The sequence below is a fragment of the Anolis sagrei genome, chromosome 6 (assembly GCF_037176765.1).
Source record: "Anolis sagrei isolate rAnoSag1 chromosome 6, rAnoSag1.mat, whole genome shotgun sequence".
NCBI lineage: Eukaryota > Metazoa > Chordata > Lepidosauria > Squamata > Dactyloidae > Anolis > Anolis sagrei.
In genome coordinates, this window is record NC_090026.1 from 29,087,748 (window position 1) to 29,112,120 (window position 24,373).

A 24,373-nucleotide genomic window follows, 5' to 3' on the forward strand; every position below is an offset into this window, starting at 1 on the left:
AATTATTTTACTCTACTATTATTCTTACATTTATTATTTTACTCTATTTATTATTATTATTATTATATTTATTATTTTACTCAATTATATTACATTTACATTATTTTACTGTATTATTATTTTATTACATTTATTATTTTACTCTATTATTACCGTTATTACTACATTCATAATTTTACTCTATTATTATTGGAAGGATAAGTAAGCACGTTTACATTGAAGAAGGTTAGAATAATGGTGTAATCATTAGTTGGACAGTCTTAACTTAAATTACAGTTTTATGTAAATATTCAAAAACATTTAATCTACTGATGTCTCAATTAATGTAATTTTATTGCTATCTATTTTGAAAAGTACCAGTAGCTGCATTTCCCACCCTCGGCTTATACTCGAATCAATACATTTTCCCGGTTTTTTGTTTGTTTTGGGGGTTGTTTTGTGGTAAAATTAGGTGCCTCGGCTTATATTCGGGTCGGCTTATGCTTGAGTATATACGGTATGTTGAATTGGTTGAAACTCTCTTGAGATATTCATTGAAAAACTATAGCAAAATGTGCTGTAAGCAGTCCTGGGAAAATGAAGTTTTTTGCAGTTTAATAAACATTTTCCATGTTTATGTATGATAGAAACAATTAGGAAATGACATTTATAACCCAGGAACAAAAAGTGTTACATAGTGTTATCTATATGGCTATATACCTGAGGTACATTGCACATACTGAGTATAAACACTCACACAGTGTTATTTACACAGGTCCTTTATTAACACAGGTGAAAACAGGTTGAATCTACAAGTGTGTAAGAGTGTGTGTGTAAGTGTGTGTGTGCGTGAGCATTTTGTGTAGGTCAGAGGTCCCAAGTCCTCTGGGATCCATGTGGAAACCCAGCTAAGTGAATTCCATGCAGGAAAGAAAAGAGGTTGGAGTGAGGCAGAGTGAATAGAGATACATGGAGGGGCTTAAAGGACAATCTTTAAAAGGGGCAAAACCACTGAACATCACACACCCAGGAAGAAGTAACACTAGCAACCCTCCCAAAACCGCAAGAGGGGCCCGGAGGCCTTGAACATCTATCCCACGATATTCTAGGAGGGCAAAAGAGGAGAGGGTCAATGCTTTCTTCCCCACAATGATATTCACTGCTTTCCAAATGGTTGCGGTGGTATTGGTTTACCCCCAACAATCCTTTGCAAACAATAGCTTGAAAGGGGAATGTGTGCTTCATTTTCCTCAGGCAGTCCTGTGTAGATTTCCACTGGATTTAATTTGGTGGCCACTATGTCTCTTGGGGTTTATCATCCGTTTCGTTTGTTGTATCAGCTTCCCGAAGAAGGCGTTGATTCCCACAATCCATGACACTTGATCCCCAGGATGTTGGTTTTCTTTTTGTGTCTTGCCATTGTACTTCTGGAAGGCCTGGTTCTCTCTGCCCTTTTTTAGGAGCCAGGGGAGGAAAAGAAGAAAGCCACAGGACGAACTATATAATGAGGGAGGGGAACGGACAACCAAGGAGCTGTCCCCTGCTCTCCCGTGACACAGAAGTGCACACACCGAGAGGAGGGTGAAGGCTCGGCACCAACACAGACATGGTTGCCTAACATAGATAGATACACAAAGTTGAGGCAGGAAGGCAAGCTCTTCCTTCTCTTCCATTCCCTTTCCATGTTGTGACCCATCATTTCTCCTCTTCATTACTCTCCTATTTTCCTTTCCGCCTTCCATTTCCCTCTTCCACTTCCCTCCTCACTGTAATCTTGGCCAATACTGGGAAAGATCGGGGTCTCCTCCAGGGACTTGTACAGGAACGGACACCCCTGGAGAGATTAAGCCTACAAAGGTCGTAAGGAGGAGAAAAAGAGAGATTATCAGTCAGTAGAAGGAATCACAAAAAATCTCATATGCCACTAAACTCAGAACAGTAAAATAAATATATATCTATACATTCAATAAACAGATTGCTGAAAAAAATAACATGACAAATAAAAGGCTGTTATAGGAGTTGTATTCCAAAAGAGCAAAATTTCAAAGCTCTGGATTATCAAGACTCTTTGGACATGAGATGCTTACCTCTGTTAACTTAAAATCATAGAGTTGGAAGAGACCTCGTGGCCCATCCAATCCAACCCTCTGCCAAGAAGCAAGAAAATTGCACTCCCAACAGATGGCCATCCAGCCTCTGCTTTAAAAGCCTCCAAAGAAGGAGCCTCCACCACACTCTGGGGCAGAGAGTTCCACAGCTGAACAGCTCTAAGAGTCAAGAAGTTCTTCCTGTAGCACAACTGGTTAATCACTAGTAGCAATGGATCACTGCCGACTGGAAGGTGGCAAGCTCGAAGCCCGAGTTGGATTGAGCACCCGACCATTAACCTAAGCTCATTGTCCACCTAAGCAGTTTGAAAACAGCTGAGCTGTGAGTAGAGAAATTAGGCACCACTTTAGAGGGGAGGTATTTTACGACACTATAAAAAATGCTGGTGATCAAAGGAGGAGGGGAATTCGACGATCAAAAAGGGCTCATCGTCACCGTGGATTGAGCGGCTGCACTTCCCTATGGCTGGAATTGAGCACAACCTCCAGGCACCAAAGTTGGAAAATGCCAAAATACCTCTATCTGTCTGTCTTGTATGTCTAACAACAGCATTGAATGTTTGCCGTGTATGTGTGCATTGTAATCCACTCTGAGTCTCCTTCGGGGTGAGAAGGGCAGAATATAAATACTGTAAATAAATAAATGCTCAGGTGGAATCTCCTATCCTGTAGTTTGAAGCCATTGTCCCGTGTCCTAGTCTCCAGGGCAGCAGAAAACAAGCCTGCTCCCTCCTCCCTATGGCTTCCCCTCACATATTTATACATGGTCCTCATTATTTCTCCTCTCAGCCTTCTCTTCTGCAGGCTAAACATGCCCAGCTCTTTAAGCCGCTCCTCATAGGACTTGTTCTCCAGACCCTTGTTCATTTGAATTGCTCTCTTCTGCACACATTCCAGCTTGTCAACATCTCTTTTCAACTGTGGTGCCCAGAATTGGTCACAGTATAGAGAATAATAACTGGGTCCCTGCTAAAGATTAAAGGCAAAGCCTTAGGGAGGTTCTTGAAGCCCTGAGAGAACAGTTTTCATCACATTGTATTCCACCAACGGCCTTCTTAACAACAGTTTAAGAGGAAGGGCAGGTCCATATCCTATTTACAATCTGAAGCAGGAAGGAGTTGAAATGCCCCCTCGCAACTGAATATACTTCAGAAGAACAGCCGTTCTCTTGTTTTGAGAATCCAGAGTCGATACAAAGGTATGACTAAGATGAGGATTGACTGAACAAAACAGGGCGTTCTATGGCATACTGGTCCATATCTGACACCCAAAATATTTTTTCTTCACACACAGCCAAGAACACAAGAAGAACCATACCAGATCAGATCAAAGGCCTCTGTGAACCATCATTCCGTTCCTCCAGTGACAAATGAGAAGCTTCGGTGAGAAGCCCATAAGCATGCAATAGTAACAACATGCCTCTTTCCTTCGCACATGCCACAACAGTATCTATTGCAGGCATGGGCAAACTTTGGCCCTCCAGGTGTTTTGGACTTCAACTCCCACAATTCCTAACAGCCTACTGCTGTTAGGAATTGTGGGAGTTGAAGTCCAAAACACCTGGAGGGCCAAAGTTTGCCCATACTGTCCCCATCCCACTCGATCCTTACATTTTGAAAATACTATGCTTTGACTCATCACGCTACAGAAATCTTACTCCTCCCAATCTGTTCAAATTTATCCCTATGTCACTTTTAAAAACAAATCTAATATTACACAATGATACAGTCTGGAAGTCTCTAACTATCCTCATGAGATTTTAGTTGACAGAATGCTCACTGATTTTACCACCACACGTAAAAACAATGTCTCCGAACCATATTAAATAAAAAAATACTATTAGAATCCCATATGCAATCACTCTGTTTCTGCAATGTTTTGCAGATGGATTCCAACAGATTATTAACAGAATAGGACAAACGCCATGTAATTGGACCCGTTTGGAATCATGTTCAAAGAGTGTTAGAAATCATGTTCAAAGAGTGTTAGACTATCCCAATGAGATAAGTTCCTGAAAGCCATATAGTAGCCACTGATAGCTTTCTCCTCTAGGAATTTATCTAATTCTCCTTTGAAGGCATCTGAGTTGGTGGCCATCTCTACATCTTGTGGTACCAAATTCCACATCTTAGCTATATACTGTATGAAGAAGTGTTCCTTTTTGCTTGTCCTGATTCAGCTACAATATTCTAGACAATATTCTAGACAGACAGCATAGCCTCTGGCAAGTGATGATGGCAACTCTTCCAACTGATCTTCCAACTGATCTTCCAACTGAGACTGCATCTCCTTCTATGAACCAGCCCAGGCACTAAGATCTAGCAGGGAGGCTCTCCTCTCGGTTCCACCTCCATCTCAAGTGCAGTTGGTGGGGACGAGAGAGGGTCTTCTCGGTGGTGGCTTCTCGCTTTGAAATGCCCTCTTGAGGGAGATTAAGCTAGCCCCAACTGTCCGAGCCTTCCGTATACAACTGAAGACATGGCTTCTTAGATAAGCTTTTGACCATGTCTATAAATTCAAGGACCTAGAGATTTTTTACCATGCATTTTATGATTAACTAGCTGTCCCCTGACACGCGTTGCTGTGGCCAGTCTGTGTATGTGTGTGTGTAAATATTTGTGTATATGTGTATAATATATGTGTGTTTGTGTATATGTGTGGTTTTGTGCATGCGTTTAAATGCATTTTGGGGTTTTTTTTTTGTTTTTTAAGTCTCTTTTGCTGTGTTTTTCAGTGTTTTTATGAGTGATGGTCACTCATTAGCCTGATAGGTGTATTGAGTCCCAATTTGGTATCAACTGGTCCAGTGGTTTTCGAGTTCTGTTAATCCCACAAACTAACATTACATTTTTATTTATATTGATTGCAGTTTATTTTGTATTCTGCAGCTGCTGTTGCATTTTATTGATCTTAATTGGGGGGGGGGGTGATGTTTATGTTGGTTGTTGTTGCTTTGTGTTGTTGTCTTTGCACTTTTTATATAATGCGTGTTTGCACCTTTGAATACTTTGTGAGCTGCCCCAAGTACCTCCGGGAGATGGTGGCAGGATATAAATAAAATTTTATTTTATTTATTATTATATTATATTATAACTCTGTCTAAGAGGACACACTTTCCCCATCCTGCATGCTTTGATGTGTCAGAAGTTTCCAAGCTGACATTTCATTGCATCTAGGAGAGTTCCAGAGCAGACTTGTGTCATGCTGCTCACATAAGTTTTGGAATTCATCATTTTGGGGGGAAATTCTGGAAAAATAAAGGGTTCTGGGTAGGCATGCTCCTCTTCTCTCAAATGCACTGAAAGGGGAATTTCACCTACAGTTAAACTGCTACATTCACAAAGATTGAATAGGTCAGTACTTTCCAACACTGCTAGGATCCCCGCATATAAAAGGTATGGCGCAATCAAGACTTATATCAGGTCTATACAATTTGTTTCCCACTGGTTGCCTTGCCATTCCAATATGCCATAGCCAATATGCCCTACTTGGGAGATGAAGGAGCTTGCAGTCTAAAACATTAGGCAAAAAAAGGATTCCCCTTTGCACCCCAAACTACATGATTTGGGAACAATACTTGAGCCTATATCTGAAACTGGAGCAAACCATCGAAATCTGACAATTTGCCGAAACATAATTTCTCTCATTTCCCTGATGGTTTTTTGGAAGTTATCTTGCAGAATCTGAAATTGCAGGTACAGTGTTTTACTTTATTTTTTTTCCTTTTGGGGTTGATAATTGGCTTGTGGTCTCTGTAAAGGATGACTCTGAGTCACGGTGCGGTAGCTGAAAATGATGCTAAATGAATATGCATCGCCCTTGACGAATGAAAAACAAACTCAGATGCCTGGTGTGTTTTAGCAGAAGCTGACAATATGTTTATCCATTACTTCATGACCACAAAGGATAGAAACTTGCTTTTCAAAATAATGTATTAATGCTGAGCTTTCCAGAATTCTGTCATTTTCCCCATTTCATAGTGAAATCATTACCTAGGCAGATCCTAAATACTTATTTGCCTCTTGCTCACAGTATTTACTTCTTTGTTTTATAACTCCCATAATCCTCCAACCAGCATAAGGGACTGTGGAATTCATAATCCAAAAAATAGGTTTCTCAAGGCTCTGCTCTACCTATAGCAGTTTCTCAAATGATGTCCCTCCCAGATGTTTTGGACTACAGCCTCCACAATTACTAATGGCTGGTAAGCTGGCTGGGATTTCTGGGAGCTGAAGCCCAAAACATCTAAAGGAGCACAGTTTGAGAAATACTGATCTATAGTGTCTTTTTGACATATTGGAAATCTTGCTAACCAAAGAGCAACATCAGATTGCTCTGAGTACTTATTTTCCCACCCTTTTTCCCCACCTGCTAGTACTAGTTGTTGTGTACTCTAAGTTATCCTCCCCCGCTACCAATTCAAGGTGGCTTCTCCTACCCGCTTCCCACCTGCAATGCCTCCTCCCCTTCCATTACCAGTAGAGGCTCCATTGCTTGGGCTCAGGTTATGTGAGGAGAGCTGGGATGGCGTGTATGAATCGTAGCTTCGCACCGATGAACTGCCAGGAAGCATACAAGAATAAGATGACGTCTGGCTGGCAACCGGGGGCACGGCCTGCTGCTGGCATTAGAAGAAAGAGTAAAAGAGGTTGGAGGATCATAATTCATTGACCCCAGCTCCCACATACCTCTGTTTGAGCTTTTGCTCCAAACTTCCACACACTTCAGTTTGCACTCACCTGGATGGGGAGGCTGTTGGCCATGGAGAAGGTAGGTAAGGGTGGAAGGGCACCATAGTTGTTGCTGAGAGCACTTTCTGTACGGCCCAACATAGTGCCTAAAATAAGGGGAAGAGATGCGTGATCAATGGTGCAATACCAAAATTTGAAGTCTTTATCACAATCTTCATAGCTGTATCTTCAAGGATGATCTCAAAAAATGCAAGTGACTTTGTGGATCCATAATCTACAAACAAATGCACACTACTTTAGTGGTCACAGTTTTCCCAGGGTCATGGTGTCCAAGAAAGATAGACAAAACCTGTTGGCTCTATTCTACTTCTCTGATGCCTTCTCTGAAGATACAGTTTCCATGCCTTTCACTCTCTTGCTCCCAACATTTACACTGATGTAATTCACTAACCAGATTCGAACCACTTGCTCGATCAGAACCAAATAACTCTTAATTTCCCATTTAAGATCAATTCGTCCCAGAATACTTTCTGTTAAAAGAGATTTACAACAATATTTTGTAACTGGGAAAATTTATGTTCCTTCCAGGAACTGCCAAAATTGCAGGTAAACTCAAAAGAAATAGAGAAGCCTTTTGTGTATGCCTCTTCTGGGGAGGAGGAGATAGAACAAGGTGTAGGAGTTGGGGATTTGGGGTCAAGTGTTGAGGAGGAAGAAGAAGGCGAGAAGAACTGTAGGTTCCTAAATTTCAGGAATGCTGAAAGGCGAAAGAAAGAAGAAAGAAGAAGGTCAGCTTGAATTGCTGCAAGGACGCTGAACAATCAGACCTCGTCCTAGGAATACCTGTGCTAGGAGCTGGGGCTATAAATCAGTAGTAAAGCAAGTGGTCAATGTATTGTCAAAGGCTTCCATGGCTGGAATCACTGGGTTGTTGTAGGCTTTTCAGGCTATATGGCCATGTTCTAGAAGCATTCTCTCCTGACGTTTCACCTACATCTGTGGCAGGCATCCTCAGAGGTTGTGAGGTCAATGTTGGCAGCAACCATTCTACTTAGTGCTTCTGTGTTCTGGTTTCCTTGCTTGCAGCTCCAGCATCTGCTAAGTGCCTTGCAAAGACTTTTTGCCAAAGACTCTTTCATGTCTGATGTAAGACTTTTTCCTTTGCTTCTGGGATTTACCTTTTGTTCCCTTGCTGCTGTTTGGTACATTAATATCATTTTGCTGAAGTAAAGCTTTTTTAGTTGCTTTAACCCTTGTTGTAAGGCTTATTCTGGGACAAAACAGAACAAAGCCCAGGTAGGGGGTTGATATCATCATCCCAGCTAATTGAAAGTACTATTGCTTCAACTTCAAGTCCATGGGCCCTAGGATGGTAGAATGGATGTAGCTGTGCCATCAACAAGGAAACATTTACAGTACACTATTTTTAAACAGGAACTGTCGGATAAATACCAGAAGGGAGCTAATGATCTAGATGGGACACATACAGGCTTGGAAAAGTTATTTTGGGCAGGAAGATAGAGAACTCTGGAAGCTGTGAAACAAAAATAGAATTTTTCCAAGTTGTGGAAACTTGATCCTGTAAGCCCTTACCTGACCCTGTAGGCTGAGGGAGAGACTGGTAAACAGTGCTCCCTCCAGTGCCAAAACTGCTGTTTATGGTCAGGTGTCCCCCTGTTCCTCCGGCTTGGCGTCTCTGATTCCGCAGTTTCTCCTCCCGGCGCCACTTGGCTCGGCGATTGGAGAACCAGACCTGTAGGAAAAGTAAAATAGCATCATTTGCAATGAAACAATGATGTAAAAATGCTAGATATTTTGTTCTTATTTCAATCATTTTAAACAGCCATCTCCCATCTTACCTGGATCCGGGCCTCTGGAAGATCAATTTTTGCTGCCAAGCGTTCCCGGGCAAAGACGTCAGGATAATGAGTGCGCTCAAACTCTGAGGAACATTGAAGGGTCAAAGTCAGGGAGATTAATTCACCTCTCCATCATTCACAGCTATGGCTGAATTAGCACATTACCACCTCCTGGCAGCAACCTTAGGGACACCTTCCTTTCTATGTTACTTTGTTAAATGTTAATTTCCCCAATCGAGGCCAATAAAGAACATCTAAATCAAATTGCAAAATTGGGTCAGCTGGTGCCCTTTGGGACTGGGAGGGCCGGGTGGCCAATGAAAGGTGAATCCAAAATTCAAGAACAGGTAGAACCAACTAATTCTGGTTTTGTCTCCTTGTAATGACACTGCAGTACAACTCCTTAACATCCCAATGAACTGGAAAACAGCCTCTTAGGCTGTAAATCTTTGTAAAAAGAGATGTGCTTACTGATTCCTAGAAAGACAGAAACAGAAAGAAGAGAACTTCCAATGCTACCTCACTTCCTGGTATAAGTAAGGAAGAAGGTGGAAGTGGGCTGGAGAGTCAGCATAATGTAATGTTTGAACTTTGATTATGACTAGAGACCAGGTTGTGGTTCCCCACTTACTGCTAGTCTGGCATATGGGGGGCATGTTCCTGGAAACACTACAATGTTCTGCTGGAAGCAGATGCTCTGTTCCCAGGTATAGGCCATGGCATACACAGCAGAGTCTCGCTTATCTAACCTTTCCTTATCCAACATTCTGTATTATCCAACACAGTCTGCCTCCCACCTGGATCCACAGCTGTTTCAATACATTGCGATGTTTTGGTGCTAAATTCACAAATACAGTAATTACTACATAACGTTACCATGCATTGAACAGTTTTTTTTCTGCCTATTTGTTGTAAAACATGATGTTTTGGTGCTTAATTTGTAAAATCATAGCGTAATTTAATGTTTAATAGTTTTTTTTTCTTAATTCCTCTTTATTATTCAACATTTTCACTTATCCAACGTTCTGCCGGTCCGTTTATGTTGGATAAGTGAGACTCTACTGTAAAGTGATACGATATAGAGCAGGCATGGGCAAACTTCAGCCCTCCAGGTGTTTTGGACTTCAACTCCAACAAATTGAATCCAGACAAGACAGAGGTCAGTCGAAGAGCCGAACAGGGCATAGGGTTACAAACTGTGTTGGATGGGGTTACACTCCCCCTGAAGATGCAGGTTCGCAGCTTGGGAGTGATCCTGGATTCATTGCTGAGCCTGGAACCCCAGGTCTCAGCAGTGGCCGGGAGAGCATTTGCACAATTAAAACTTGTGTGCCAGCTGCGCCCGTACCTTGGGAAGTCTGATCTGGCCATGGTGGTCCATGCTCTGGTTACATCCCGAATAGATTACTGCAATGCACTCTACGAGGGGTTGCCTTGTTCGGAAACTTTAACTAGTCCAATGGGCGGCAGCCAGATTGCTCACTGGAGCACCATACAGGGAGCACACCACCCCCCTGTTATGTCAACTCCACTGGCTGCCAGTCCATTTCCGAGCACAATTCAAAGTGCTGGTCTTGACCTATAAAGCCCTATATAATTCCAGCCCAGCTTACTTGTCCGAATGTATCTCCCTCTACGTTCTGCCTCATACTTTAAGATCCACCGAGGAGGCCCTGCTCTTGGTCTCACCAGCCTCACAAATGCGTCTGGTGGGGATGAGGGACAGGGCCTTATCGGTGGTAGCCTCCCTGCTTGCGGAATTCATTACCCAGCAAGATTAGATCAGCGTCCTCCCTCCTTTCCTTTAAGAAAAAATCATGATTTTGGAACCAGGCTTTTGGCTAGCAGGCACAACGGTACTTTGGACATTGAATTGGACCATATGATGACTGTTATGATAATAGAAATGGCTATGATTGTATAATTAATGTTATTGTTTTAATCTATTGTGTTTTTATGGTTTTATATTGTTATATTGTTGGTTTTATATTGTTGTTATTTTGTGATATTGCGGCATCGAATTGTTGCCAGTGTTAGCCGCTCTGAGTCCCTCCTCGGGGGTTGAGAAGCGCGGGTAGAAATGTTGTAAATAAATAAATAAACTCCCATAATTGCTAACAACTGAATTGTGGGAGTTGAAGTCCAAAATACCTGAAAGGCCGAAGTTTGTCCATGCCTGACAGAGCAATGTAAGCAGATGTGCCTCTAAGATGCAATATGAATTATATCCACCAGATGGACCCTCCCATTCCCCTTTTCCATATTGTCTTCACTCTACCTACCAGTTTTCGATTTCAAGAACCTCAATAATCTAAGTGATCCCAAGCATATGTGGAAATTCTGGGCCTTGTAAAAGGAATCAGTTTCAGGAGTGAGGAACAGACATAAAGGCAAGCTCCAATTTATCTCTTCCAAAAATATCCCCTTTATGTAAAACATAATAACGTGCTATTATTTCATGAGACCCCAAGTCTGTTGCCTGAGGTAGTCAACTCACTCTGCCGAATGGCAAGACTAAAGCCAAGGACACAATTGCATAGATACAACTAGTCATAATGATGCCAGCTACCTCTTTGCATCTTTTTCAAAAAGCAATTGGGGAAACTGGTATAATGTGTGTGTTTGCACTGTTTGAATTAGAGTACAGTTCTTCCAGTAGCATCTTAGTTTGTGTGATAACAGTGCACATATACGTCCTGCAAAACATACCTATACATGCATTCCTAGAAATCAGCTAGTCTAGAAAGACAGCCTTGCAGCTAGTTAGCAACTCCATTTGAACACCCCAGCATAAGCAGCCGTTGCCACTGTCATTCCTTTCTTACCTTTCTCCAGGGCTTCAATCTGCTCCTGGGTAAAAGATGTCCGGTTCCTTTGCAATTTGCGCTTCAGCTGCAAACGGATTTGAGATTCATCTAGATCTTGGTTGCTTGCACCTTGGGGATGCTCAGGATCCAGGCCACTTTCGAGTTGCTGGCAACTATCTGCAGGTTGCCCCAGGGAACAATATCGGGAAATACAATCAGAGAGTCAGAAGAGACCACAAAGACTATCCAGTCCATCTTCTGACATGCAATAATAAAAGATACACACATTATAAGTTTTATAAGACTTCATTATTGGGAGGCAGTATAGCATAGCAGTTAGAGAGGTAAAGGGGGATGGTCTTATGGACTGGCAAGGTAGGCGGTTGCCCTGGGTGCTGAGCTGAAGGAGACACCAAGCTTATCTCATTAATTCTCTGTTCATTGTGGATCCTGAATCTTTGGTAAACTAACACAAAGCAGGCAGAACATATAATGTTTACGCCCAAAGTTCCACATGCTATCTACATTACTAGCTGTAAAAATCAACTCCAACAGTTAAATTAAAAATGGGTTTACTTTTACATTCAATGTTTACATCACTTGTTCACACAGCTGATGAAACACAGCTTTATGTTGCCAAACTTTGGAATTTTGCTTCAATATAAATTTAAAATGTTGTAGAATTTATCAGGAAATGGGATGCACCAAGCACAGTCCACAATCAGCGCATTGGTGTTGTACTAGAACAGTGTTTCTCAGCCTGGGGGTCGGGACCCCTGGGGGGGCATGGGGGGGTGTCAGAGGGATTGCCAAAGACCATCGGAAAACACAGTATTTTCTGTTGGTCATGGGGGTTCTGTGTGGGAAGTTTGGTCCAATTCCATCGTTGGAGAGTTTTAGGATGCATTTGTAGGTGAACTATAAATCCCAGCATCTACAATTCCCAAATGTCAAAGTCTATTTTCCCCAAACTCCTCCAGTGTTCACATTTGGGCATATTGAGTATTCATGCCAAGTTTGGTCCAGATCCATCATTGTTTGAGTCCCCAGTGCTCTCTTGATGTAGGTGAGCTACAACTCCAAAACTCACCAAACTCTTCCAGGATTTTCTGTTGGTTGTGGGAGTTCAGTGTGCCAAGTTTGGTTCAATTCCATTGTGGGTGAAATTCAGAATACTCTTTGTTTGTAGGTGAACTATAAAGTCCAGCAACTACAACTCCCAAATGATAAAACCAATCCCCCACAACCCCACCAGTATTCAAATTTATGCATATTAGGTATTTGTGCCAAATTTGGTCCAGTGAATGAAAATACATCCTGCATATTAGATATTTACATTACAATTCATAACAGTAGCAAAATTACAGTTATGAAGTAGCAACGAAAATAATGTTATGGTTGAGGGTCACCACAACATGAACTATATTAAGGGGTTGTGGCATTAGGAAGGTTGAGAACATGTCCCTTAGTATTAGATGGTGGTGGTTTGAGCATACATGCTTCAGGGTCTCCATATCTACACAGCCACCATTTACTAATATGGGATGCACCAATCTGTGATCACTGCAAATCATGGATCTAGATCTGACAGATCCAGAGGGTCACTGTATAAGTCTGGTAGCATATATTCCAGAGCCAGGGTGGTGTACCGATTTGAGTGTCGGATCAGGAAACTAGGAAGACAGCATTTGAATCCCTGTTCAGCCATGGAAACCTTGGGCAAATCATACACTAAGCCTCAGAGGAAGGCAAGGGAAAATCCCCTCTGAACATATTCTGCCAAGAAGCCCCTGTGATAAGGTTGCCTTAAGGTCGCCTTAAGTCAGAAATTACATGAATGCATGCAATAATATCAACAAGGATATACTGGCAAAGGACAAGGGTCAGCAGAGGACACTATTCCCACTCCAGTGGTGCTAATACTCATAAATCTGACCTCAAATCAATCCTCCCATTGCTTGCTTCAGCGCTACTCCCTCTCTCCCTCATATCAGTGATGTTCTCTTTCAGCTCCATCCTCAAATCCCTGCCTCCCTTTCCCTCTCCTTTTCAGGCTTTCTCCTTCTTCCTGCCTGATTGCCTGGTCTTTGCTCATAGTGACAACTATTTATTAATAGTTTATACAAGGTGGATGAATGATTAATAAGGAAGTGTGATAAAATTCTTAATCCATCTCCTGCACACTCGAAGTGGAGGATTTCACTTCCAGTGCTACTTCTGTATGTAGTTTGGGGGGAAGAAGTGTCCTAAGATTCCCCTGATGATACTTGAGGCCTATGGAGGTCAAGAGCAAGAGAAGGGGAAAGAAAGCCAATGGGGAGATAGAACTCTTAGTTTCTTATGTATCTACAGATGGGATTGGGGCTGGATCTACGTTGCCATATAATGCAGTTTGAATAGTTACCAACAATGCTATGGATTTTGAACAGGAACGAATACAGAGCGAAAGGAAAGAGAAAAAGCATCATCTAGCAACCCCTTGTCATGATTGCCTTCCATCTGGAAATCAATGTCCTCAATGTGAAAGACCATGCATGTTCAGAATAGGTCTTCAAAGTCATTTCTAGATCCATTTCCAAGACTCTACCTTTGGAAGGCAATCATAGCCATGTGCGACCGCCCATGAAATCATGGATCTAGATCTGACAGATTCAATGAATTGGGTTTACAGTAGCATTTCTCAACCTGGGGACCCTTGCGGGGGGGTTGTGTGGGGGTGTCAGAAGGGTCACCAAAGACCATCAGAAAACACAGAACCCCCTATTCTGTTAGTCATAGGGGTTCTGTGTGGGAAGTTTGGCCCAATTCTGTCATTGGTGTGGTTCAGAATACTCTTTGATTGTAGGTGAACTATAAATCCCAGCAACTACAAGTCCCAAATATCAAGGTCTATTTTCCCTAAACTCCACCAGTGTTTATATTTGACCATATTGAGCATTTGTGCCAATTTTGGTCCAGATCCATCATTGTTTGAGTCCACAGTGATCTCTGGATGTAGCTGAACTACAACTCCCAAACTCAAGGCCAATGCCCACCAAACCCTTCCAGTAATTTCTGTTGGTCGTGGGAGTTCTGTGTGCCAAGTTTGGTTCAATTCTATCGTTAGTGGAGTTCAGAATGCTCTTGGATTGTAGGTGAACTATAAATCACAGCAACTACAACTCCCAAATTCCAAAATCAATTCCCCCTAAACCACACCAGTATTCAATATTGAGAATATCGGTATTTGTGGCAAATTTGATCCAGTGAATGAAAATACACCCTGCATATCAGATATTTACATTACGATTCATAACAGTAGCAAAATTACAGTTATGAAGTAGGAACAAAAATAATGTTATGGTTGGGAGTCACCACAATTTAAGTAACTGTATTGAGGGGTTGCAGCATTAGGAAGGCTGAGAACCACTGGTTTATAATATCATAATATAATAATAAAAAAACTTTATTTATACCCCGCTACCATCTCCCAAGGGACTCGGTGCGGCTTACATGAGGCCGAGCCCACAATACATCAATAATAAAAGCAATAACAACAAATAATACAAAACAATAAAATAAATCTCATAACAAAAAAATAAGCAATAAACATTAACACAGCGACGTTTAAAAACCTATGGCTGGGCCAAATGTAATAATTAAAATTTAAAAATAATGCTGAGCATGAACGGATGAAATATGAACTAGGATAAAGTTTTCAGAGAGAGATGGGGCGTGCAGACACTCCTAGTTCCAAAGTAAAGTGCATTTCGAGGACATATTGCTGGGAGTTTCCTTATTCTGGGAAGGCACACTGGAACAACCATGTTTTCAGGCTCCTCCTAAAGACTGCCAGAGTTGGGGCATGCCTGATGTCCTTTGGGAGTGAGTTCCAGAGTCGAGGAGCCACCACTGAGAAAGCCCTCTCCCTCGTCCCCACCAATCACACCTGCGATGGAGGTGGGAGCGTGAGCAGGGCCTCTCCAGATGATCGAAGGGGTCATGTGGGTTTGTACACAGAAATGCGGTCACACGGGTAGGAGATATGGGTAACCAGGTATGGGCAAACTTCGGCCTCCAGGTGTTTTGGACTTCGACTTCCACAATTCTTAACAGCTTCAGGCCCCTTCCTTAGTTCACCTACAATCAGAGAGCATTCTGAACACCACCAACTTTAGAATTGAACCAAACTTGGCACACAGAAGTCCCACGACCAACAGAAAGGAAAAGGGGAAAGGAAAGGGCCTGACGCTGTTAGGAATTTGAGTTGGAAGTCCAAAACACAGGAGGGCCAAAGTTTGCCCATACCTGGTCTAGACTGACAATATATAATGCAATTCAAACTGCAGTGTGGATCCAGCCCAAGACTAGAGCTTATCCTATTTCTTTTGCGGGGACGATACTTCCAACAATCCCCATCTAGCTCAGATCATGTTATTTGGGAGATTCCGGGAGCTGTCACTTGAATGAAGGATTTGGCCAAGCTTTAACAAAAAGTTTGCCTCTCTGGAAATAAGAAGTTGCACCAATGCGGCAGAAGCATACGAAAGCAGATCCGGGCCTTGTGAGACAGGAGCTTTGTTCAGACAAGAGGCTAGAGAGAAACCAGCCATAGGGGGTTTGGGGACTCTATGGGAAAGGTAAAAAATTGGTGGGTGGCAACTGGGGATTTGGGGGAACCCACAAGGGTTTAACCTTTTATCCCAAGGGAGCTCTGGTCTGAACAGTGACCTTTCTTTGCTTCTGCGGAGCCCAGCACTCGGATCTCTGCAGGCGACGCGAAGCCACGACATCAGCCGCAGTGCCCTAATGTGAGGCGACACTGCCAGCTCCCTCCCCCCCCCTCCTTCCCCGAATCCTTTGCAGCCCCTGAAGCAATGAGATCCAAAAAGGCCCCCTCGGTGAAGAGTGTCTCTGCTTGGCCCTGGCCCAGACGTAGTGTTGTCAGGATCACTCCTCCTCCTTCGCCCCCCTTCCCACAGAAGTCTGCCTGCCTACCCAACCACCCCCCCCCCTTCTGTCCCCACATCCCCATCAGCTCTGTTTTTGCTGAGAGATCTTTGCAGAATGCAAAGGGAGGAAACACACTTGCATAAACCCAGAAGGGAAATGGGAGGGTTGGTATGAGGAAGGGGGGGGGGGTTGAGGAGAGAAGTGTGGGGAGCGGAGACCACACAGAGTATCTAAAAACAGCACAGATGGGGAGGGGGGGGGGAGGGACTGCCTGTTTGATGCTGCTACACAACATCAGCCAGGCCCATCTCAGTTGTTGGGCGTCACGCAAAGGGACCCAGAGGATCAAGAGAGGAGGGAGAAGGCAGGGGATCTAAGGAAGCAGCAACAGGACAACTAGTTTGGGTAAACCTCAGAGGTTAAGATCGTGGGAGGGAGGCCCTGTTCTCAATCCCACCACCTTCGCAAGCACCGGCTGATGGGGAATAGAGTCAAGGCCTTCTCAGTGGTGGCCCCTTGCCTATGGAACTCCCTCCCAGTGAAATTAGATCTGCCCCATCCCTCCTGACATTCGGGGGGGGGGGGACAAAGCATGGCTCTGGGATCAGGCTTTTGGCCAGTAAGAGGAGTAGTGCAATATGAGACTACAAATTAATACAATGACTTGGACCGGCCCTGGAATACAATTTGGATCATGTGATTTTAATTGATGTTTTAATGCTATGTTTTTAATGGGTGTGGTTTTAACGTTTTTGTTTATTTACCAATGTATAAATATATGGGATTTAACTATATATGCCCCGAGTCCCCTTCGGGGTAGAGAGGGGTGGGATATAAATGTGGTATATAAATAATAATAATAATAATAATAATAATAATAATATCAATAGGTACCGCTCTGGTGGGAAGTTAATGGCACTCCATGCAGTCATGCCGGCCACATGACCTTGGAGGTGTCTACGGACAACACCAGCTCTTCAGCTTAGGAATGGAGATGAGCACCAACCCCCAGAGTTGGACACTAGACCTAATGTCAGGGGAAAACTTTACCTTTTTTTACTGCTACTACTACTACTACTCAATAATAATAATAATAATAATAATAATAATAATAATAATAATCGGGAAAATATCTCAGCTTCTACCTAGGCCTGGATGCAAAAATAGTTTGTGGGGATCAGGGGTCAACTTGCAATACACAGTCAGCTATTAAAATAATGTGAAATTATGGATTCTTTTAAAATAAACAGTTGTACTGCAACCTATCTGGAGCAATCTATTTAAATGTAAGGCATTTGACTTGGTACAAGAGGTATCCTTTCATATACAGCTCTCCACAGCCATGAGGATTAGACACCTAATTGTGGAATTGGATTCTTGGAATGAATTAATGAATGAGATGAGATGAAAAACAAGATTCTAAATATACTTAAGAGGCACAGAAGCTGGAGGGCCTCTATTTCTAACTTTCACAATAAATATTTAGGATATATAGCAGGCATGGGCAAATTTCAGCCCTCCAGGTGTTTTGGACTTTCACAATTCCTAATAGCCAGAATGGTGGGAGTTGAAGTCCAAAACACCTAGACGGACAGAGTTTGCCCATGGCTGATATATAGGCTAATGTGTTGTTGAAGGCTTTCATGGCCGAAATCACTGGGCTGCTCTGAGTTTTCTGGGCTGTATGGTCATGTCCCAGAAGCATTCTCTCCTGACGTTTCATCCACATCTATGTCAGGCATTCCAGAGGTTGAGAGGTCTGTTGGAAACTAGGCAAGTGAGGTTTATATATCTACGGAATGTCCAGGGTGGGAGAAAGAACTCTTATCTGTTTGAGACGTGTAAATGTTGCAATTGGTTACCCGGATTAGCACTAAATGCCTTTATCATTCCCTGGCTCATTAAACTACAACACATAGGATTCCATAGCCTTGAGCCAAGGCAGCCCAATTGCATTCATTCTATAGGATAATATTTGCCTGTTCGCATCCTTTCTTACAATATTCAATGGCCCACTTCTATAGAGAGTTGTTGTTCATTCGTTCAGTCGTCTCCGACTCTTCATGACCTCATGGACCAGCCCACGCCAGAGCTCCCTGTCGGCCGTCACCACCCCCAGCTCCTTCAAGGTCAGTCCAGTCACTTCAAGGATGCCATCCATCCATCTTGCCCTTGGTCGGCCCCTCTTCCTTTTACCTTCCACTTTCCCCAGCATAATTGTCTTCTCTAGGCTTTGCTGTCTCCTCATTATGTGGCCAAAGTACTTCAACTTTGTCTCTAGTATCCTTCCCTCCAATTCTCCAATTTCCTGGAGAATGGACTGGTTGGATCTTCTCGCAGTCCAAGGCACTCTCAGAACTTTCCTCCAACACCACAGCTCAAAAGCATCGATCTTCCTTTGCTCAGCCTTCCCTAAGGTCCAGCTCTCGCATCCGTAGGTTACTACAGGGAATACCATGGCTTTGACTAGGCGGATCTTTGTTGCCAGTGTGATGTCTCTACTCTTTACTATTTTATCGAGATTGGACATTGCTCTCCTCCCAAGAAGTAAGCGTCTTCTGATTTCCTGGCCACAGTCTGCATCTGCAGTAATCTTTGCACTATAGAAAGTAGATACTGCAATTTTCTGATTGACTAGCCTCTGAAAAAGGACAATTTGTGATAATGCCGAAACACGCTGGGCCTTTTAAAGAACGAATGGTTTTGACCACTGTGGAGACTAGTTTCTTTCATTCTTTCATTGTGACAACATGCTTTCCAGTTCTTCGTTTTGTTGCTTTCGAATGCAAGCCATTTAGAGTGCCAGATTAAACATCTACAACAATATTGGTAGATGTTTTGCATGCTCTACCTTACTATTACTCTTACATAACAGCCACGGGCAGGAGCAGGAGAGGAATCATACAAACTCTGGAAAGTAATATGATCTCCAGTGTAAAGAACAGAGTTATTATTATATAAACATTTGAAAAACCCTTGGCAGAATTTGAAAATAATCTCTCTCTCTCTCTCTCTCTTTATTTATTTATTTTTTTTGGGACAACAGAATCCCCTGTCCCACAAGGACACTTATTCAAAGATTCCAGAAATTGTATTCCAGGCTCTGTGCCCTGTTGTAGGATAGGTAAACACTGAGGGAGCTCCAAAGATGGGAACATTCAAAAGCTATTCCATCTTCAGGGTCTGTCACAAGGCTGTCCAAACTGCCAGCTTAATGGTACAGGAAGGAAACATCTTTGTCCCCATTGAAAGTTCACTCATTCACATGTCAAGTATAAAGTATACAAGATAATGGCACAGGATAAGCACTCCATTACACATCTGACATAATATATAAGCCAGGGTAGATAGCCTCCCTTCCAGGCTTTGGACAGCTCTTATAACCCAGTTGTAAGTCATCGTATTTGGGGGCTTGGGGAACATGGTCTAAATCACAACATCCAAAATGCCAAAGAGTCCCTACTCCCAATGTAAATGCACATATCTGAATGTATTTGATTTGATTGCTCTTTTTCAGGACAGACAAAAGGATGTCCTCTTCACACTGATTATGGTCAATCTGAGAGAGGTATTTATTTATCGTGTCAGAAGCAAATTGAGAATAGTTATCTGAGGAATTCACATCTATATATTGTAGTAACAGCTGCTGACTTTGACAACAATCAAAAGCAATTACACATGTTTATGGAAGATATAGATAACTGATAGTCACAATTGCTAATATTTAACAGAAGCACCGTGTCTCCGAAAATAATCACTGGGAAACACATGTGAGAGTACTTGAATCTAATGTTCTGTTTATACTTGGAAGACAGTACTGGACTAGAAAGATCTTTGCTCTCATTCAGACCCAGATAATAATAACAATAATAATAATAATAATAATAATAATATATTTATAGGCCGCCCTATCTGCTCAGGGGGACTCGGGGCGGCTTCCAGGCAAAAAGGGAAACAATAAATGCTTTGGTGATAAACAACACATAAATCAAACAGTGCAAGGTAAACATCATTATGGACTCATAAATTACTAAACAAGAATTTACTCATAAATTACTAAAATTGCTTTAGGCATTGGCAGTGGGCCTTGCCAAAGTATTGAAAGCCGAGCTGATGCCTGTGGATGCTAAATGCAGAGATCAGTCTAGAACAGTGGTTCTCAACCAGTTGGTCCCCAGATGTTTTGGCCTTCAACTCCCAGAAATCCTAACAGCTGGTAAACTGGCTGGGATTTCTGGGAGTTGTAGGCCAAAACACCTGGGGACCCACAGGTTGAGAACCACTGGTCTAGAATGTAAGGCAGATAGCCATGATTTGTTGAAAATTATAATAGGTTGAATGTTACTACTATTGAGTTTCTGTAGATAATAAGGACTTGGGAAAAATAAGTCAGGGGAAACAGTCTGGAATGGAGGAAATGTTAATGCATGCAAATACCTCATGTTCCCACCTCATAGTCACATCTTCTAAACTTCATTTCTTTCATAAGGCAAAACACAGAAACAGGGCTCTTGTACACACATTTTACCACAATATGCAGCTAGCCCACATGAAAACTGACCACAGTAAACCTTCTACATTTGTGACATAATACTTATCCCTATTCAAATCAATAAAAGCCAACATGAGGGTGTGTGTGCTTGCAGGCATGTATGCAATTCAATCTCCCATTCCATACCAGGGTTGGGTGGTCCTGTCACCAAACTGTCTTGATACCACTCCTGGCGACCACCCCATGTACTGTTCTGTATGTTCAGCATTCTGCTCTTCTCATACATGCCATCCACCCCCATGGAATGGAACTGGAGACCGGAGGGACAGGGAGAAGGGAAGTGGATGGAGGCCCCCCACCTGAAGGACTGCGAGCTGCAGGGCACACGCCCTGCACCAGATAGACCTGAAAGACACAGCAAGAGAGAAGCAGTTATTCAACAGATAATCAATACTCAGAAGAACTCTGCAATGAGCGGTCTAAAGAACTACGAAAAGAAATCAGTATCATTATCATCATCTTCTACTTCTTACTTATAATAATAATATTTATTTATACCCCACTTTATCTCTCTCAAAGGAGACTCAAAACTATTTAACATAAAAGCATTAGCAGACATTATCTTTCCCCATAAATACAACAAACTCTTTTTTCCATAGCATTAACACTTAAAATATTTAGCAAAACAAACAAAACGTCCACCTAATGTTGAAAATACCCCATGTTCCCACCTCATAGTCACATCTCCTAAACTTCATTTAAATGTATTGTTGAAGGCTTTCATGGCCAGAATCACTGGGTTGTTGTGTGTTTTCGGGCTGTATGGCCTTGTTCCAGAAGCATTATCTCCTGATGTTTTGCCTGCATCTATGGCAGGCATCCTCAAAGGTTGTGAGGTCTATTGGAAACTAGGAAAATGGGGTTTATACATATATCTGTGAAATGTCCAGGGTAGGAGAAAGAACTCTTGTCTGTTTGAGGTAGGTGTGAATGTTTCCATTGGCCACCTTGATTAGCATTTAATGGCCTAGCAGTTTCAGGTATTGCTTCTTACTTCCTGGAGGAATCTTTTGTTGAGAGGTGATTAGTTGTCCCCGATTGTTTCTTGTCTGGTAAAGCGGTTGCTTGCTTGTTTTCTGCATAAAAAAACTTTCCAGGTCAAATCCCAGATATTTCACGAGGTCCTTTCAAACAGGCCCTATATCTCTTTATCCCAGATTATCTCAGATTATCTGGCAGTGGAGATTCATATAATACGGTTTAAAGCAGAAAACCTGGGATCAAATAAAGGGCCTGTCTGGAAGGACCCTAGGAGACAGTTTGAAACCATTACTTTATGTTGGTTTCAATGGTTTTAATTATTCATATTGAGATAGTTTTAGGTTTAAATCCTTATAGTCTGTAGGTTGTAAATTGTATATTGTATTTTTTGTACCACCGTTGACTGTTATTATTCTTCTTATTATTATTATTATTGTCATTATTAGTTTTGAATCTTATCCCATGGTTTTCATGCTTGATCTTCAGGTAGGGCTGGATATAGACTCCCTACCTTAAACCTTAGAAGCATATACTATCTAGTGCAGAATTTATATATTTATTTGCAGTACTTATATTCCGCCGTTCTCACCCCAAAGAGGATTCAGGGCAGATCACAGAACACATATACGACAAGCAGTCAATGCCGATTATGCAATGCCAAGACAGACAACAGAGAGAGGTATATTTAGGCTTTTTAAAAATCATTCAGCATCTTTTGGAGGCTGTGCTTGGTTCTGGCCACAGGGGGTGCTGTTGCTTTATCTCCTTGCTGAAGAGCTTTCTTTGTTCATAAACTTTCCCTCCCAACACCGTGCCTAAAATACCTTCCTGCTTAATGTGGTTCCTTTTCATCTACTCACATTGCTGTTTTTGATCCGCTAGGTGGGAGGGGAACTAGGCTTAAGGTCAGGAGCTCACCCTAACCTGGCTTCGAATTGTCAACCTTTCGGTTGGCAAGATTTACTGTATCTGGTGATTAACCTGCTGTGCTAAAACCAAACCTATACCCGCCTACATTAAGGAAAATCATGTGCCCATGCAACTTCAGTGTATAGTCAAGGTGGCAAAATTTAATAACGGGGAAGATAGATGACAATGCTAGCAGGTGTTGCAGTAGTTTTCCTTCGTCTGAGCTCACTGAGAAGTGTACAATTCTGCCCCTTCTTTCCACTTCCCCTGTTGAGTTGATTGAAAAATGTTTTTTGTGCATTGTGCAGCAACTGAAGTAGGCTGAAGATGGAAAGTGGGAAGAGAAAGAAACTGCAGGAAAAGTGGGATGACAAAGGATTATTTGGGACAGTCGCTATAATAATATAATCCCAAACTAGGGAGACCAATGGTTTCTGCATGTCATATTTCTATCTCAGAAATAAGACCAGACATAAGTAGACACAGATCTTATCATGGTGGTAAAGGATGTAATTGGGGGGGGGGGGGGATCAAACTACATTTGGACTGGAATTAAGAGAATTTGGACTGGAATTAAGAGAATACGCACATATTCTTAGTTCATGGCTTCTGCGTGTCAAGCTAGAGATGAGTTGGGGGGGCTTCTCAGTAGGGGAGGCCCTACCCGCTATGATAGTGTGCGTCTATATCTCTGCACAATCTCTAGCTAGAGAGAAACTCCACCTCAGGGACCTGCTGTTCTCTTGACATGTCAAGGGCTGCTTGCTGTGTTGTCCTTGAAAGCAATGGCTGCAGCTGCGGATTGAGTGGGTGGATGTGGGTCGCAAATGGAGAGACTGCCTGGTCTTTCATCCACGTTGCCCTCATTGCGAATTACCAGTTCCTGATGACAAGGCTTAGAGGTGTCAACCCCCTTGCCTTTGTGAAAGCACCCCAATATTCATAGCACTCAATGGCACTTCCCAGATCTGTCCTCCAGTCTCCCTGGGCACCCTTTCCCATTCCCATTCAAGCCATCTTCTTCTCACCCCTCCTACTGCAGTTAAATATTTAGAAGAAGCAGAAAGACTGAATGATCAGAGTTTTATGTGATGGGGAGAAAATGAGGAGACGCAACTAGAGGTTTGGAAAAGATTTGTGGATGGATAAAACATGCGTAAATGGATAAATACAGAAGAACAGGGAGGCAGATAGGAACTGCATGTGGATGGATAGATGAAGTGTTCCCTGATCATGAACACATGAGACGGGCATATGTTTTATGGGTATCTTGAAAGTTGCCTCAGGCCTTTTCTTGCTGCATGTCTGCACTTACCTATATAGACCTTCAAAAAAAAAACCCAATGACTTTTCATATCAAGGTCTTTAAAATCCAGACATCACGAAATTCAGAGGAGTGAAGGCTACAACTTCCCAAATTCCACAGCCAACATACAGAACAAAGTGTTTAGGGGATTCTGGGAACAGAAGTCCACAATAAAATTAGCACAGCAGGTTAAATTGCTAGCTACAAAAAGATTTGTCAACCGGAAGGTTGGCAATTTAAGCTGTGGGT

The 24,373-nt window shown here is 42.4% G+C and overlaps 1 protein-coding gene across 5 annotated transcripts in view; it reads right to left on the minus strand.

Moving 5' to 3' along the window:
* Nucleotides 1-742: 742 nt before the first annotated feature.
* The window catches only part of LOC132778106 (paired box protein Pax-6-like), a 39,203-nt gene continuing 15,572 nt past the window's right edge, over nucleotides 743-24,373 (minus strand). For 2 of the 5 annotated variants that reach the window (XM_067469987.1, XM_060780761.2), the window contains 7 exons: nucleotides 21,055-21,273; nucleotides 11,463-11,621; nucleotides 8,638-8,720; nucleotides 8,372-8,531; nucleotides 6,827-6,924; nucleotides 6,537-6,708; nucleotides 743-1,828 (listed from right to left, as the gene is read on the minus strand). In XM_067469987.1, coding sequence (XP_067326088.1) covers nucleotides 1,743-1,828; nucleotides 6,537-6,708; nucleotides 6,827-6,924; nucleotides 8,372-8,531; nucleotides 8,638-8,720; nucleotides 11,463-11,621; nucleotides 21,055-21,169 — 873 coding nt within the window. In that variant the 5' untranslated portion in view covers nucleotides 21,170-21,273 and the 3' untranslated portion in view covers nucleotides 743-1,742. The remainder of the gene's footprint in view (nucleotides 1,829-6,536; nucleotides 6,709-6,826; nucleotides 6,925-8,371; nucleotides 8,532-8,637; nucleotides 8,721-11,462; nucleotides 11,622-21,054; nucleotides 21,274-24,373) is intronic. The other 3 variants (XM_060780762.2, XM_060780764.2, XM_060780763.2) reach the window with 3 other exon arrangements.